General features: G+C 40.4%; 1 protein-coding gene across 4 annotated transcripts in view; it reads left to right on the plus strand.

The window, feature by feature from the left end:
• The window catches only part of SETBP1 (SET binding protein 1), a 378,062-nt gene extending 372,436 nt beyond the window's left edge, over positions 1 to 5,626 (plus strand). For 3 of the 4 annotated variants that reach the window (XM_073790680.1, XM_019936975.3, XM_073790679.1), the window contains one exon: positions 242 to 5,626. In XM_073790680.1, the coding sequence (XP_073646781.1) occupies positions 242 to 867 (626 nt within the window). In that variant the 3' untranslated portion in view covers positions 868 to 5,626. The remainder of the gene's footprint in view (positions 1 to 241) is intronic. The other variant, XM_019936976.3, reaches the window with a different exon arrangement.
• Positions 5,627 to 17,344: the final 11,718 nt, after the last annotated feature.

Here is a 17,344-nt window from a genome sequence, read left to right on the forward strand (position 1 = left end):
GGGATTGTTGTAGAGACTGAAATAATGAAATGCTTTGTACACATAATATTCAACCCATGTTTATTTTTATTACTTTTAATTTTAATAAAGGAAAAAGAAATACTGGGTACTGCGTCATAGTTATAGCATTAATTTTCCATAATCTTCATTGCCAAATATAATGCCAGCTGTCACTGAAAAGACTAGGTTTAAGGCAGTCTGGCATCCTGTAATCAGTTTCTTCTCTCTTCCCTTCCCGCAGCCAGCTCCTCGCTGAAGAAGCGATTCAAGCGGCGGGAGATCGAAGCCATCCAGTGCGAGGTGCGGAAGATGTGCAACTACACCAAGATTCTGTCCACCAAGAAGAACCTGGACCATGTGAACAAGATCCTGAAGGCCAAGCGGCTGCAGAGACAATCAAAGACAGGCAACAACTTCGTCAAGAAGAGGAGAGGGCGTCCCCGGAAGCAGCCCACGCAGTTCGATGAGGACTCCAGAGACCAAATGCCGGTGCTGGAAAAATGCATCGACCTTCCCAGCAAAAGGGGTCAGAAGCCGAGCCTGAGCCCGCTTGTCTTGGAGCCGGCCGCCAGCCAAGACACCATCATGGCCACCATCGAGGCGGTCATCCACATGGCCCGGGAGGCTCCTCCCCTGCCCCCGCCACCGCCCCCGCCCCTCCCACCGCCGCCGCCGCCGCCGCCGCCACCCCCGCCGCCCCCTCTGCCCAAGACCCCCAGAGGAGGCGGGAAGAGGAAACACAAACCTCAGCCTGCGGCCCAGCCCACGCAGCAGCCGCCCCCGCAGCAGCCCCTTCCCCAGGAAGAGGAGGTGAAGGCTAAAAGGCAGAGGAAGTCGCGAGGGAGTGAGAGCGATGTCCTTCCCTAGGGTGGGCCTGGGCGTCAGAACCTGGGGCTGGGGAGACTGACGCATTGGAAGTGCAGTGAGCCGGGGCTGGGTCCGAATGCCCTTCTCTCCCGAAGCTGGGCAGGCAGACTCGGGCCAGATGACGGGGTTGAGCCTTCAGGAGCTCTTGGGAAAGCAAAGCAGGGGAACGTCTTCAAAAGAAGTGTGTCTGTGCTTTACAGCAGTTCCCAGCCAAGGGGCACTTCAGTATGGCTAGATCCTTGACAGGCAGCACAAGACCCATCAAGGAGGAGAAAGACGGTGGTGCTCTCCGACAGCCGCCAGACCTCCCGCATCCAAGGTGCGCCCTTGATTCCGTTGCATTTGCTGGCCAGGAAAATTGAAAGGGGAACACCCTCAATTAGGAAACATTCCAAGGGTAGAAAAGCCGCAAATTTCTCAGCTGGCTTTGTTGTAAGCCACTTCCATTTAATTGTTTTTTATTTCTTTTGGTTTTTCAAGCTCGGCTAGGCTTTGGGGCACCAACATCATCTTCAGGTGACCTGAATCTTTACGTTAACAATACAGTTTCTCAGATGGACTCGTCATCAGAGGGTGGAATTGTAGTGATAGGCAACCTTAGACATGCATTCATAATTCTTCTGTGTGTCTCCTCTATCACACATATAATGATTTTTAGAATCATCTGTTCCTACTTTTTCTTTGCCCATTGTACTCCCATATGCCTTTTCATTAACTTACTTGCTGCCTTCTTTAACTTGGTACACACCTAAATAATGCAAACCTTACCTGTGTTGTAATGTTCACCCTTGGCATGCTGTCCCAAGGAACTTGGCTTTGAACTTCAGTCATTGTGAAACAAATACTTAGTATCAATAGAGCCTTTTAAAAATAAGTGATTTAGAGCATCCGAAGATACATTGACCCAGGTGTCAACCAGGTTATTTTTATACTTAAAACATATCAGCAAAGAATAGGCAGAATAAAATGGTTTTAATGCACCATAGAAAATGGGATAGCTGACAAATCACCAAAAATTGAAACCCCAGACCCACCAGAAACACAAGTGTCTAGCAATGCCTTGGTATGTGGATTTTTTTTTTATACAAATAACTATCAAAGGTCATTGAAAAAAGGGAACAAAAAGACAATAGAAGTACATTGTCTCTTTTCATAAAAGCAAATGGGAGTAAGTGTTCTTATCTGGGAAAAAAAAAGAAAATGCTCAAAGGGTGTCACCACTCCAATAGTATCACACCACCTTGGACAAAGTATCCAAGTTGTGGTTGCCTTAATAAACTGAAACATTTTGTACATAATGTAATTATAAATCTATCAGTCTGCATGGATGCAAACTGTGTGTGACAAATCGTCTTTTAAATGGTCAGTTTCGACTGTACATTTCTCATCCAAGTTGTACTCTAGCCATTGGTTTAGTGTGGACAGATATTCCATCTCTATTATCCACCTCCACAGCCCAAGTAAAACATGTTAAGAAACTCAGAATGAATATGAAGTTATTCCATTGCCATAGATGTTTTCTAAAAGTCAGATGTGGAAATTTCAAAGTATTTTCAATTTCCTCCCTCACTCCTCCCCTTACCTTTCCTAAGACATCAAATACCTGGTATGATAGATTATAAAAAGAGACACTGAGAGACAGAATTAAATTTTCTAATGGGAATTAGAATATCTGGTTTACCTCCAAATTAAGTTTCTTTACAGGAAATTGCAAACGGCAGGAAATCATATTATTACTTCAGAACACAACATTATTTCCTTAGCAAAAGAAGGATTTTTGTTGGGAACATAGGAGAATAAGGGTTGGGTTATCTATGGGAGTAAACTTTAAAATCCCAGGTTAATATGCTTGCAAACATCAGTGCTCTGTCATGGCACCACCAGTTGGTTGAAATTACCCACAGAGTCATCCTGTTCTGCACTGTCACCACAGACTTCACATCATGTGCTGCCACTAGGTCAGTTGCATTTAATCCCAGCAATATGTAAGTTTAAAGGAGTGCATTCTCCTGTTCTTCAAAGCTTATATCATAGATACTCAGTTTGTGACCTAGGTTGACCTTTGGCATTTCATACAGGTTGAACAGCAAAATCAAACCAACCACTTTCAATTTGTCATTCCCAAGCCATGTCTGAGTGGTTCCAAAGTCACTCAAGAGGAAGGTTTAAATTAGCCTTGCTCACCCCACCATTGCTATGAAAGAGCAACCATTTTCATTTCAATTAGGCCATAAAGTGGTTTCTCCTTTTTGGACTTTGAAAATAATTGATTTCATTCTTTCTTTTGCCCCTCTTCCTTCCAGTGTTGTACTCTTTCCCCAACCAAATCTGTGAGCAGACTAAGTCTTCCTGCAGAGGGGAATAAGCTGGCACTCTCTAAGCTTCTTAAGGAAGGACCTAAAGCTTAATTGGCATTAACCTCTAGTAGGTGAGAAATTTCAAATTAGGGTACATTAGAATTTTCAAACCAACGAAAGGTATTCCAGGAGAGATACAGCAGACTTGCACCTTATATGTAAATTCAGTCCTACAGTTGTCATGTGAGTCAAATGCAAATCCTCTACATTTATGATCCTAAGGATAGATTGAAAAACTGCAGAGGAGCAAAACTGAGATAGGCTAACCCGCTGTTTGGAGGTGGAAGCAAGTCCAGTCACCTGCAGGGCTTCCCCTCTTTCCCATCAAGCTCCTCCCTCAGTATCACATTACTTTTATTTTTTCTTTTGCTTTCCATTAACCTAACCCATCTTATTAGTATGACCATTTCCTCATTTTCTAACTACCCACTTTGCATTAGCCTCTCCTCTCCTGTCCAGACTCAACATTGGGCCAGTCTCGTTTCACATCTGGTTGGTTGCAGAACAAGGATGAGAGCCCAGCTCTCCTGATCCACGTTGTGGAGGTCTGTAGCCACCCAACACTGCCTTCTGTGGCTGCATATTTATTAGATAAAATGTCATTTGGGATGCATGAGGCTCCATAAACAGATCCAAAAGTATTTCATAATAAGAGAAATTCCTTCATTTTCTTTTCTGTTTCCTGGAATACTTGCCTTCAGCAAGCAGGCATGAACCCACTTATAGGGAATCTGATTAGGGGTGAGCAAAGAATGAAATCTGTATAAAAACCACCTTGAAGGTGATGATGGGTCTCTGGTCCACCTTCCTAAGTGGCTGGGGAGCCACTTGCTTTTCAGCCCCTCATCTCAAACGAGAGGAACAGAGTTTAACTTCCTCTAACAGCACTGCTCCAGCTACAGCCCAAGGAAGACGGGGTGAAGGAAAGGAGGGCGTGTCTGGGCTGGCTGGTGACCTGGCAGGCCTGGGACTCAACAGCCACTGACAGCCCCGACTAGGTGACTGAGGGCCGACAGGGTTAGCCTGTTAACTTGGCTGCTGTCCGGAGTGTGAGGCCACGGCCGACGGCAGTCGGAGTTTGTGTTCTGGGCATTGCTGGGTCTATAAATATGATAAGCAAGTGGTGACAGAATTATAGTATAAGGTGATGTACTACATGGAGATCATAAAGGATTTGGTTTTAGGACTTAAGTAGAAAATCCCACTCCTACAGCTTATTACCCGACAATATTCAGATAATGAGCTTTTGGAGAATATTTTTTCCCTACCACTAGGAAGATTTACCTGGGAACTGTCTAAAATCTATACATATATTTCCAAAGCCTTTAAATGCCAACTGTAGCATGGAGGGGGAGGGGGTGGGTGGCAGAATCTGAAATGCCTCAAAAGCCATTTAAGTGTTACATTGCAGGATTTTCAGTCCTTCACATTATGTAAAAGTAGATAAATATAGACATTATTCTCAACACTACCCTATAGTATCACAATGGTCCAAATGCCAGAGCTTACAGATAATGTCATCACAGTGCCTAGAAACTCGAACTGTAATATACCGTAGCATTTTCTTGGAGTTTTTTAAAGTTTCTTTCCACAATACCAGGCTCCCCCTGCCTCTTGTTTCTTGGAGGGTTTGCCCTACTGATGAGTCTGCCTCCCTTCTTGGACTCAGTCACTTGGGGAACAGTCTTAGAAGCACATATCAACCAAGGAAGAAACTTCCTGGATATCTCTTGCCCACTTGCCCAGGTATAATAAACACTAAAGGGGGGAAAATTGAAAAGAGCTGCCACTGGTCAACACAGAAGGGCAGTTCCAGCTTAGGTTGGTGTCTTTCTTTTTCTTCCTTTTTTAAAAAAAATCTATTTCTTAAATAATAAATGCACATGATGTGTTAAATATGTATATATATATTTCAAAAGAAAAAAATGGGGCACAAGATTGTCTTACAAGTCGTGCTGGCTAATTTTTAGTTTGTATTCATAAGTGGTTTTTAAAAGCCTTTTTTAAAGTGTAATTTGCATGTTCTACTTTGATTGTATGTAAACATATTTTAGAACAAAAAATGTATTTGTATTTTATTGAATATAGAGGCAAGAAAAATTGTACATTGTTTGAAATGTTCTTTTTGTAACAGTTTTTATTCATAAAGCATTTTTGTACATTTAAAATGAACATGGACTTGCTGTTATTTGAGGCGTAGATACATCTGGCATGCTTTACTGTCATGCTCCTCCATGGTCTTAGATGTTGGGTTTTAAACATTTTTTCTAAAAGAAAGCTCAGTCTTTTTCGCTACCAGATCAGGTTAGCACAGTATAGAGCACTTAACTATTAAAAAAAAAAGTTAATCCTATTCATATGTTATTCATTGTGTGAAATTAAAGACATTCAATTCAGTCTAACATGAGTTGTGAATTCTTTTGTTTTATTTTCCATCTGGTTCACATCACTAAGGAGTTTAACAGCATTTGGGGGTCTTTGCTCACACCAACTGGATATAGAATCATTGAGAAAATTCTTACCAAATTTCTGCCTTTTGTATGATTCTGGGAAGTACATTGTGGGCAAGATTTGAGTCTGATTTACAGGGTTACTGTTCAGAATATATTATACCTGGACATAAAGCCAAGACTGATTCAAAGAACCAGTCAGAACTCTGCTGAAAGCAATCCAAATGTAGTGTAAGATGTTGGAGACCCATCCTATCCTAAAATTTTAGAAGAACAGTATGGTTGGGGGTTAAGGCCTTCTTACTAAATATCCCATGATGTTAGATAGCTGAAGGATGGATCTCTGGCTGGCCTTAAAATTTGACTGGAGTGTTAGGAAAGGCTATTTAATCAACCACAGGCAGTTACTGATCTCCTGTCCAAAGCCTACCGGTCTGAGAAAGACCCTAAGGGCAGCATCCAGGAATACACAATCCTTGCTCTGAAGGAACTTACAAGGTCTGCATGTGGAAGATGAACTATAGTTCTAAGCAGAATATGGCAATTGGTAGAAGAGTGATGGGGTATCAGAAGAAGGGTGGAGCCCTTGAGGTGGCACTTTCTTCTCTTCCTACTCTTTCTGTTCTAATTTTTAGTTTACATTCAGAAATAGGTTTTAAAACTCCTTTTAAAAGTGTAAGTTGCACATTCTACTTTGAGAACTTGTAAACATACATACATTTATGTATTTTTTGGTTCTTGCTTTATCTTCTGATGCACCGCTTTAAAAAGCCAGCAAGGTAAGTAGGAAATGTTATAAGCAGCTCTGCGTCCCTAGCCATCAACCTGACCCACCGTGACATTTATTATGACTTTTGGTATTTGCAGCAAGCACAGTGGAATAACTGAAATCTAGTGGAATGAATAGGTCTTCAAGAGTAGATTATGAGGGCAGCCTCCGGGATGGTTGGAGTCCTAATGCTTTCGATAGTCTCCTGAGACTCAGAGAATTTAGTCAGCAAACTATCAAAGTAGAATTTCCCCTCTTTTCCCTCTCCTCTGCCAACTATCTTGCACTGAACCAGGATAATTTAAAGCATTATATAGTCTTTTTTCTTTCATTAGACTGTTGGTATTTCTGAAATCAGCAAGGACTTCCAGGAATGTCCCTAATCTCCTCCCACCAGCTTCTCGTGTAGGGACAAAGCTGTTGCCATGAAATTGACTGGCTCAACTTTTAGGGTTTTTCATCAGTCCACAGAGTAGTGATGTGCTGACAGAGATTGTCAAGACAGTCAAATATGTTCATACATGAAGCTGGTACAAATCTTGGTCTACAAATAGGTGGGTGAAAGGAATGTTAAAACTTAAGTTCTTTGAAGGTCAGTTTATTAATTTTAAGTTCTACCAGCATAGTTGAACCTTAGTTCCAGACCTAGGAATTCTTTTCTAACCTGGAGGGTAAGGAAAGGGGACTTTCAGAAAGCCTAGCTCCAGCTTCTTCCAGACTGTGTCTTTGTGTTCCTGTCTTTTCTATTTCCGTAGTTTCTAGTCATTTGAAACTGAAAAGCCAGAAAAAAAGTTTTTTTAAATTTTTCTCACCTCTGCTTTTTTGCTGTCAGCTACATGCCCTGAGGGGATGAGCACAAACCAGCCTAGCTGCCTGAATTGGGGGAAGGAGACTAGTAGAAAAGTGGTAATACTTCAAAAATTTTAACCTGTTACACATGTGACAGGGAGTGATGACAATCGGATGTGAAAAGCTAAAGGATTTGCCCAAGTCCTAAAAGGCTCCTTATAGGTCAGATGAGATAATGAATGGGTGTGAAAGGGATTAGGAAGGTGGCAACAGTGGTGTGCATTTCCATTGTCCATTATTACTAATTCACTTTTATTGGAAATGCCAAAATCCAGGTTTGTAATTCTTATAAAAGCTGTGGCAAGAAAGTCATGAGAGTTTTTGTTTCCAGGATTCATTAAAGGAAAAACTGGTGCCAAAATGTTAGTCACATTCATATATGCTAAAATTAGGAAGTAACAAATGAGAAGCATTAAAATCTCAAAAGTTAGAAACCTCACATATTCTGTCATTACTAAGCTTGATATTTTACCTTAATTCTCCTCTTTTCAGTGGATAAAGCACTGGAATAAAAGTCAAGAGATCTGGAATGTATTTCCACTTGGTCACTAAAAAATTCTATACCCAGGAACAGAACTACTTTGAGTCTCACTTGCTTACTCTAAAATGGGAAGGTAAACCCTTAATGATACCTGCAGTGCCTTCCAAGTCTGTCTCCAATTCTGTCATTTTTGTACCTTCCGATCAAGCCCTACCTTTAGTTCCCAACTTCATCTGTTGTGTAGAGCCAATGACATTTTGTGGCTGTCTATCCTCAACATAATCTATCCTATCCTAATATGAGGAAGTGAAGGTATGGAGGAAATTAATGGAAAAAAAAAATAGAATCATGAAGACATACAATCAAGCTTTTCTTTTCTTTCTTCCATTCTTCTTTCCTTCCTTTCTTCCTTCCTTCCTTCCTTCTTTCCTTCCTTACATCTTTTCTTTCCTATCTGCACATTGCCAAGTACCAAAACTGTAAGGATGAGCAAGGCAAGTCCTCATTGAGCTTTTTTCAAGCAAATCTAGACCATGAATTTCCTCCTTCCACTCTCTGCCTATCCAAATTCTACCCATCTTTTTAAGATCAAATCAAACCCTACTTCCTCAAGGAAGCCTCATGACCACACCCACGATCATGTCTCAAATCACTCATCTGGTAACTCTTCTTAATAACTTCACATGTGACACAGTATAATCCTCAGCCAGGACTGCCATGTAAGGTTGTACAGGTTTTTCCCTGCATAAGGTGACCTGGCTGAGAAAGAAGTGGGAGCTGAAATCTAGCCTGCACGTTCGTTCCTTGTCAAGCTGTGCACACTTGGGGTGGCATCTGCCCCATATAGACATCTTTTTCTCATTCTCACAAAAGTGGTTTTGTGAGAATAAAACCTAAAAAAGAAAACTTTCAAAATATACTGTGCAACTATGAAAGGTAGAGATAATCTCTGCCTCCCTCTTCTCACTCAGATAATCCATGCTGCCCTTGCCCCTGAAGCCTCCAAGGCCAGTCTCCCAAGACTTCTCTTATTTTAGTCAGTAAAACCATATACTCCAGAATATCCCAAATCCATTCCTAAACTAAACAACTGGAAGGAAACGGTGAGACCAGATGTGATGGTTAATTTTATGAGTCAGCTTGACTGGCCATGGTGTGCCCAGATTAAACATTATTTCTGGGTAAGTCTGTGAGGGTGTTTCTAAATGAGATTAATGTTTGAATACGTGGAGTCAGTAAAGACTGCCCAATCCAATGTGGATGGGCACCATTCAGTAAATTGAGGGCCTGAATAGAACAAGAGGAGAAGGGAGAAAACTGTCCCTTGTTTTGCCTGCCTCACTATTGAGCTGGGACATTTCATCTCATTTTCTCCTGCCCTTGGACTGGGATTTACACCATTGACTATGCTGGTTCTCAGGTCTCAGACTGGGAATGAATTATACCACTGGCTTTTCTGGGTCCCCAGCTTGCAGAGGGCAGATTATGGGACTTCTCAGCCTACATTGTCAATTCCTCCTAATAAATGATAGAGAGAGAGAGGGAGAGAGAGAGAGAGATGATAGATAGGTAGACAATGGATATCTCCTATTGGTTCTGTGTCTCTGGAGAACCCTGACTAACATACCAGACAACAGCCTTGTATGAAAGCATCAGCTAGTTTCAGTGTCACATCCCCATGAATATAATTTGCTAAGCTAATATACATCTGATGGGTCTACAATTTTCCAAAGACTTTTGGAACTTTTATTGTGACATAATTATAGATTCATAGGAGGATGCTGAGGAATAGACAAGAAAGTCCAGTGCAATCCTCTCCCAACTCCCTCTCTGCACCCCATGTCAATATCCCATACACCCGTAGTACAATATCAAAACCAAGAAATTGACCTTGGTACAATTCATAGAGCTTATTCAGATTTTACCATGAACTTATTTGTGTGCATGAGTGTGTGTGCACAGATCTATGCAATTTTGTCACCTGTATAGCCCTACATAACCACCACCACAATCAAGATACTCAGTTGTTCCACCACCACAAACATCTCTCTCTTGCTAATCTCCCTTCTCCCTCATCATCCCTAATCCCTGGCAACAAATAAGGTGTGCTCCACCTCTACAAAAATTTATTTTTTATTTCAAGAATGTTACATAAATGAAATTATGCAATTATATTTACTATATTATCATTATATTAATAATATTATATTTATATTTTTTATTTTGTTGAGCAAATTATTATAGCTATGGCCATTGGAAGTTCTTTCCATTGGTTCCTGTATTCCTTTGACATACCCCCAACATTGTGTGTTGTTTTGTTTTGTTTTGTAGTAACAAATAAAGTTACTATGGACATTCATATCCAAGAACCTATGTGAAAATAAATTTTAATTTCTCTGGGAAAATTGCCCAAATCACCAATTACTGGGTTATATGGTAAATCTATTTTTAGTTTTGAAGGGAACTGCCACACTATTTTTCAGAGTGGTTATACCATTTTACATTTCTACTAACAATGTGTGAATGATCCAGTTTCTTTGCATCCTCACCAGCATTTGATGTTATCACAACCTTTCATTTTAGCCATTCCGATAGGTTTGTAGTGATAACTCATGGTTTAAGCTTGCATTTCTGTAATGGCTAATAATGTTAACCATCTTTTCATGCATTTATTTGGACATCCTCTTTAGTGGAATGTCTATGCATGTATTTTGCCTATTTTCTAATTAGATTTTTTTAATGCTGAGTTTTGATACTTTTTCTTATATATTCTAGATATAAGGTTTTTATTGGGGATGTGAGTTGCAAATATTTTTCCTAGTCTGTAATTTGTCTTCTCATTTGCATTTAAAGTCTTAAAATATCCTGAAACATGGCTGTTATTCGGATCTTAGCATGAGGAAACAGGATCAACAAGATAAAGGACTTTTTAAAATACACAGTTATTAAGGGCATGACTGGAATTAGAACTCAGTACATACATGCTAACTCTTAGTCAAGTACTTTTTTTTAATGGATGATAATCTTGGTGCTGTCACACTTGGTAATTTGTTTTCTTGATGCCAAAGAGTCTTTCAACTGTTATTTTGGAGGGAACATTAGAAAGCTTATAGCTCAAGTCCCCCAATTTACAACTGATAAAACTGAGCTCAGGGAGATGAAATGAATCGTCCATACTCAGGTGGCTTACCAGTTAACGGTGGAGCCCAGCCTAGAGCCCAAGGCCTGACTCCCAGTCTGATTGTTTCCCTGTTCTGCCACACTCTCTCTCACTACTGCTCAAAGCTCCCCATGTCCAACACGCTCATGTCCTAAGAGCTTGCGGGGAAGGAAGGATAATGACTTGGGAGCCCAGAAAAAGCTCTTTACCTTGGAGGGATGAGAGAAAGTAAAGAAGAACATCAGAAAACAAATGACATCAAAGGAAGTGACGTGGTCACATGGATGCTGAGGAGAGCCTTGGAAGTTTCACGGATGAGAATGTGTGGGGGTTGCTGGCACCTTGTAAATGTCATCACTGCACCCCAAAATAGATGTATTATTTATTTCCCTTCAATATCTGTGACAATCCTAATAGAGACTGTACCTAATAGTTTGCTCTTATCTTGACTCAAAACACTGAAATATATTTCTCTTAACTAAATGAGCTTCCCCATTGCAGCAAGATGTCTATTCCATTGCTCCCTCCGTCACCCACTCCCACCCTCCCACATGTATCCAGCCACAGACACATCTTGATTCCAGCTAGGGTGGGTGGTGATGGACACACACAGCTAGGGAAAGAGGTTCTGCTTTTCTTTCTGCCAGAGCCAAAGGCTTTGGCTTAGGAGGGTGTAGGTTATACACTCCTGTGTTTGTGGTGACCAAGGAAATGTGTATGTTTAGCAATAACTGTGAGGCCCCTAAGGGCTCTCTGGCTATCTGGGGATATTTCATTTCATTTTTAAAAACTTACATTGTAAAAATATATCACTGATACAGAAACCACACAAAATATGGTTTCACGAATTACTGTAAGGTCAATCCTCAATAATCACCACCCAGTCAAAAAATAGAACCCATCAAGCTACCCCAGAAGTGCCCCTGGTGTTCTTCATCCCAACACAGCCAAGCCCTCCTCCAGATGTCTCCTGACTTTTATGGTAATTACTTCCGTGCACTTCTTTATGGTTTTATCACTGAAGTATGTAGAGTTAAAAAACCTTGATATGCTTTTAGGACTCTTTGAGTCCACATGTGTCCCTTCCATTCCTTACTTTTTCTTTACATGTACCTTTTGAAGAATCTGAGCTATTTGACCTGCAGAGCTGCCCCCAGTGTGGATGCTGCTGGATGCATACTCATGGTGCAGTTCAACATGTTCCTCTGTCCTCAGGCTTCTCTGAAAATTGGCAGCTAGATTCAGAACAGGATCCAAAGATAGCTGGATTCAGGTTGTAGGTAGCCTTGTAGCCATTCATCAAGAGGCACATAATATCTGATTGTCTCTTTGTTTTGTTAACAGCTATTGATGCTTAATGCAGAAATCTATTCATGTATTAGGGACCGAAAAGTAGTGATGTTTTAATCTTGTCATTACCTTCACTGATTAGTTTGGCATGCTTTCATACAGAGGTGCTTTCCCTTGTCTTCTCTTTGGATACCTCATGGCACAGATGATATAAGAAAAACAGGATAAATATTTGATTCTTCCTTTTATTTTCCTATCACCCTCTAAAAGTGACCAAGTGGTTTTTTTAATAGTATTTTGAACTCATGGACAAACCTATTTGAAAGGTTTTAGCCCGCTGCAATTATTGTCATTATTGAAGCTCAAATTGGCCCATCTGTGGCCAGCTGGAGTTTCTTCAAGTTGGTTCCTGAAACTTTTTTATACAATCCCAGTGGTTTTATATAACATAGTACACTTTGGTAACGGCTATCTGGTGTGATAAGATGTTCTAAGCTCATCTCATAATTTTTCTTTTTTGTTTCAGACAAAACAAAATGAGCCATTTCTCTAAGAATTCTTGTTTTATTTTTTTAAGTGAGAGATGACATTCCAAGACCACAATCTGGGCACTAGGGATAGATAGATTAGATAGATATATAGATTGATGGATAGATAGATAGATAGATGATAGATAGATAGATAGACAGATAGATGATAGATAGAATCTGAAATAAATTTGAATTACAAATATCAGTACAAACTTGGCTTGTGTGTGTGTGTATGTGTGTGTGTGTTCATACTGATACTTCTAAGTCAAATTTATTTCAACTTCCTGAATTTGGATTGTAAGAGTTTTTTTTTTACTAAAACTTATATCTATATCTCCTCATTTTCATCTCAAGAAACTTAGGGACGTAAGGGTAAAAGACATAGAAAAAGAGTAATTACTCTTTCTTTTTTACTCCACATATATACAACAGTATTAGTGAAACATCCGTAATAAATACCATCAGTATGATTTCTGAAAAGATGAGTAAAAGCAGCATATTCTTTCCTCCTCCCATTTTTTACAATTGGTCTATATGCCTATATTGTCAGAACATAAAGAATATATGTACTTGTTCCCTCAGCATACATTCAATCTTAGCTTTACAAGTAACTGACTGTTTAGTGCTCACCACCAGACATGTCAATATCTCTCTAGTCATTTTGATGTCTAGCTCATCATCAAGTAAATTCCTAAGAAAAGCCTCATGGGAATACAATTTCCTGAGCTCTCCATGTACATAAGAGTTGGTGCCCTTTATACTTAAAAGTTCATTTGCTGGATATAAAATCCTTGGCTCATACCTTCTTTCTTTAGTAAGTAAGTCTCTCCTTTCTCATCTGGCATGAAATACTGCTTTTGAATAACCTAATTATGATCTAATGTTTTTTTCCTTGTTCTTGTTCTTTTTGTCTAGATACTCAAGTAATGTGGTTTTTTCTTTTAAAATCCAATCACTTTACTAGAATATAATATACTTTAGTGTTGGTCAATAGTCCCTTTTTTTTTTTTTTTTTTTTTTTTTTTTTGCGGTACATGGGCCTCTCGCTGTTGTGGCCTCTCCCGTTGCGGAGCACAGGCTCGGGACGCGCAGGTTCAGCGGCCATGGCTCACGGGCCCGGCCGCTCCGCGGCATGTGGCATCCTTCCGGACCGGGGCACGAACCCACGTCCCCTGCATTGGCAGGCGGACTCTCAACCACTGCACCACCAGGGAAGCCCCGGTCAATAGTCTCTTTAAATATGTGATTTAAATTTTTTTTAAGGGAAGATTTTCTGAATCATATTTTTTAGTGTTTATTCTGTTTCCTTGCTTTGGTTTTCTTCTTTAGGGACACCTATTATGTTCGGGATCTTCTTTTGTAGCTTCAATTTTAGTCACTATGTCATGAATCCTTTTTATCTTTTTATTTTACTCCTTTTGGATTTTTAAATTATTTTTCTTCCATTCAACCTTCTATTTCTCTTCAAGTATTTACTGTTGTGTTTATTCACTCTTTTGTTTGTTTGTTTTGTTTGTTTGTTTTTGAGGTATGCGGGCCTCTCACTGTTGTGGCCTCTCCCGTTGTGGAGCACAGGCTCCGGACACGCAGGCTCAGCGGCCATGGCTCACGGGCCCAGCCGCTCCGCGGCATGTGGGATCTTCCCGGACCGGGGCACGAACCCGTGTCCCCTGCATTGGCGGGAGGACTCTCAACCACTGTGCCACCAGGGAAGCCCTCATCTTCATTTTTGACATTATATTTTCATTTCTATTAAATTTTTTCTGAGTTCTGTCACTTCCTTTGTGAGGTTTCCTAATTCTAATTTATGCTCCTCTTTCATGTCTTTTAGCATTTTCTTCAGATCTTTTAGCTCATTTCAAAACAGCAGGTTAGCATTTTTATTAGTTTTGTGGACATGTTTTACTGGTATATTTTTATTCTGCTTCAGTTCTCTTTTTATCTTAAAAAATTTTATAAGAGAAATTTGAAAGTTGATACTTTTCTTTTTCTAATTTTTACTTGAAATTGGTTTTCCTGAACTTTTAAAAAGAAGCAGGGGCTTCCCTGGTGGTGCAGTGGTTGAGAGTCTGCCTGCCAATGCAGGGAACATGGGTTCGTGCCCCAGTCTGGGAAGATCTCACATGCCGTGGAGCGGCTCGGCCCGTGAGCCATGGCCACTGAGCCTGCACGTCCAGAGCCTGTGCTCTACAACGGGAGAGGCCACAACAGTGAGAGGCCCGCGTACCAGAAAAAAAAAAAAAAAAAGAAGCAGGACTGTAGATAGTCCTTCTAATTTTGCAGCCCTCCATCTTCCTTTTCCTTGCAGTGTTAAAAATGTTGATTTGTTTTCTAAGATTTCCTGACACTGTTTCCTTTCCCACTTTTATCTGAACCTTCTCTTTCCATCCCATTATCCCTATTCTTTCTAGTGTTGTTTTAAATGACACAGGGATTTGACCAACAAGTATGTTCTCATTGGCCATGTACTATTTACTAGGTAAATTTTTAAGAGGGCCTAGAAGCCATCTCAGCTCAAAGTTTATGTTGTCCCCAACTTTAATTGTGGATATGACATGCAAAATGAAAAAAAATGAATGGGCCAGGGCACCACCAGTATTTGAGAAGTTAAGAGGAGAAAAAGATGTATCTGGGTGTAAATAGTTGAGCATGGTCTTAAAGGGTAGACTGCCTGAAAGAATAAAAAAGAGGCATCCCCTGACATGTTTCATAAAAGAGGGGAAGAAAATATAAGCAAACATGTTGTAAGAGTTATGCACAGGGTCTGGTTATGAGGCAGAGAGGAAATCAGCCTGGCCGGTGGGTGTCACAGAAGAAGAAGAAAGAATTAGTGGGGAATAGAAGTGAATAAGTAGGAGAGTATCATAATGTTAAAAACAAAACAACAAAAAATGCATCTGAAATTGCTGCACACTTATGATACATTTTAAACAAGTAAACCAGGATTCAAAATTCCAGAGAGATTGGCTTATGATTTATGGTCCAAGTCTTATATTTTGATTATGTGCTCCCTTTAATACTAACTCCTGTGCACATAGAATAGTCTCAAATTTGCCGATTCAACACAATAATAAATTACTGTAGGTCCACTCCAAAAAAAATCTGCAGGAGCCAGTATAAATATAATGGCTATAAAGCAGGTGCTGGCCTTCAAGGAAAGTATATCCTATGATAGGTAGCACAGTTTATATTAAAACATTCACAAATCATTGTGGCTATGAATGCTCATCAGCCTAGCTCAACTAAAAAAAGAGTACACCCCTTTTTAATATGTTTAAGAGTTGTTATTTTTAAGAACCATTTACATATGTGAAGCAAGCAAAGAGCAAATGAGTTTAAACTCAGATAGAAGGAAATGTCAGTACTTAATAAATGCTCTCATTCTCCATCTTCCTCTCCTTCCCTCCTTTTCCACCACGGGTGTGATAATGCTTCTACAAGACCGGAGTTGGCAAACTATGGCTCACTGGCCAAATCCAGCCTGCTGCTTGTTTTTGTGTGGCCCACAAGCTAAGAATGGTTTTTACATTTTCAAATGGTTTGGAAAAAAAAAATCAAAAGAAGAATAATATTTCATGTCTTGTGGAAGTTATGTGAAATTCAAATTTCAGTGTCCATCTATAAAGTTTTATTTGAATACAGCCCCTGTCATTCATTTACATATTGTCTGTGGCTGCATTCCTATCACCACAGAGTTGAGTAGTCACAACAGAGACCCTATAGACCCCAAAGCCTGCATTGTTTACTCTCTGGCCCTTTACAGAAAAATTATGGAGGCCCCGGGAATAAACTAACTTAACCATTGGTCTCCAGGAGGTGAAAACACAGACTGTATACAGGTTATTCATTTCACTGGGACATTTGCCTCACAGCATTTTACTCAGCCCCTGTGAGGGAACAATAATCCGCACATCATTTTTTATGATTCCCAACCCAGTCACTTATGCTGCACTTATTTGGTCTGTTCTTACCAAGCTCTCAATGTTTCAACTGTGTCCAGATTTCCAGGCAGTTAAATCTCTCCTGGGCTCCAGAATCTCATCCTATGTTTTACCAAAGGAAAGTATTTAGGCACTGAAGCCAGAAGTCCTGATTAATAATGAACCGTCTCTCATTTTATCAGCGGTGATAAGTGTCTGCTCAAGCCTAAAGTGAGCACCTCAGGGATAGAGCCTCTGCTTAGTATTTTGTTCTATGCCTCCCACCCAGTGCCAGTCACAGCCCCTCAGTAGATGATCAGGATGTTTGTTGATTGACTAACCGACTGATTGAGCAGCTGAGCCGGTGAGGTGGCAGTGCGAGTGTAAGGGAGGAGCAATCCAAAAGTCCTTTATGTGAACACTGGGCCTGGGGCAGTATTCATTTATTTTGTGTCCTTTCTCCTTTAAGTTCCTTCTGGGTTCACTGGATTTGAAAAGCATTTGAGAGGAAGAGAAGATGGTGCAAGTGAACCAAAGCAACTCGCCTCCATCTGCCTTCAATTTTCAGACAGGGAAAACATTTCCAGAAGGCCTGGTGCATGAGAACCTGACGTGGTGACAGAACGTTCTGTCTCCCTCTTGTTACAGGAGCAGTGAGCTGAGTTTCTGCA

Source organism: Tursiops truncatus, chromosome 13 (genome assembly GCF_011762595.2).
Source record: "Tursiops truncatus isolate mTurTru1 chromosome 13, mTurTru1.mat.Y, whole genome shotgun sequence".
NCBI lineage: Eukaryota > Metazoa > Chordata > Mammalia > Artiodactyla > Delphinidae > Tursiops > Tursiops truncatus.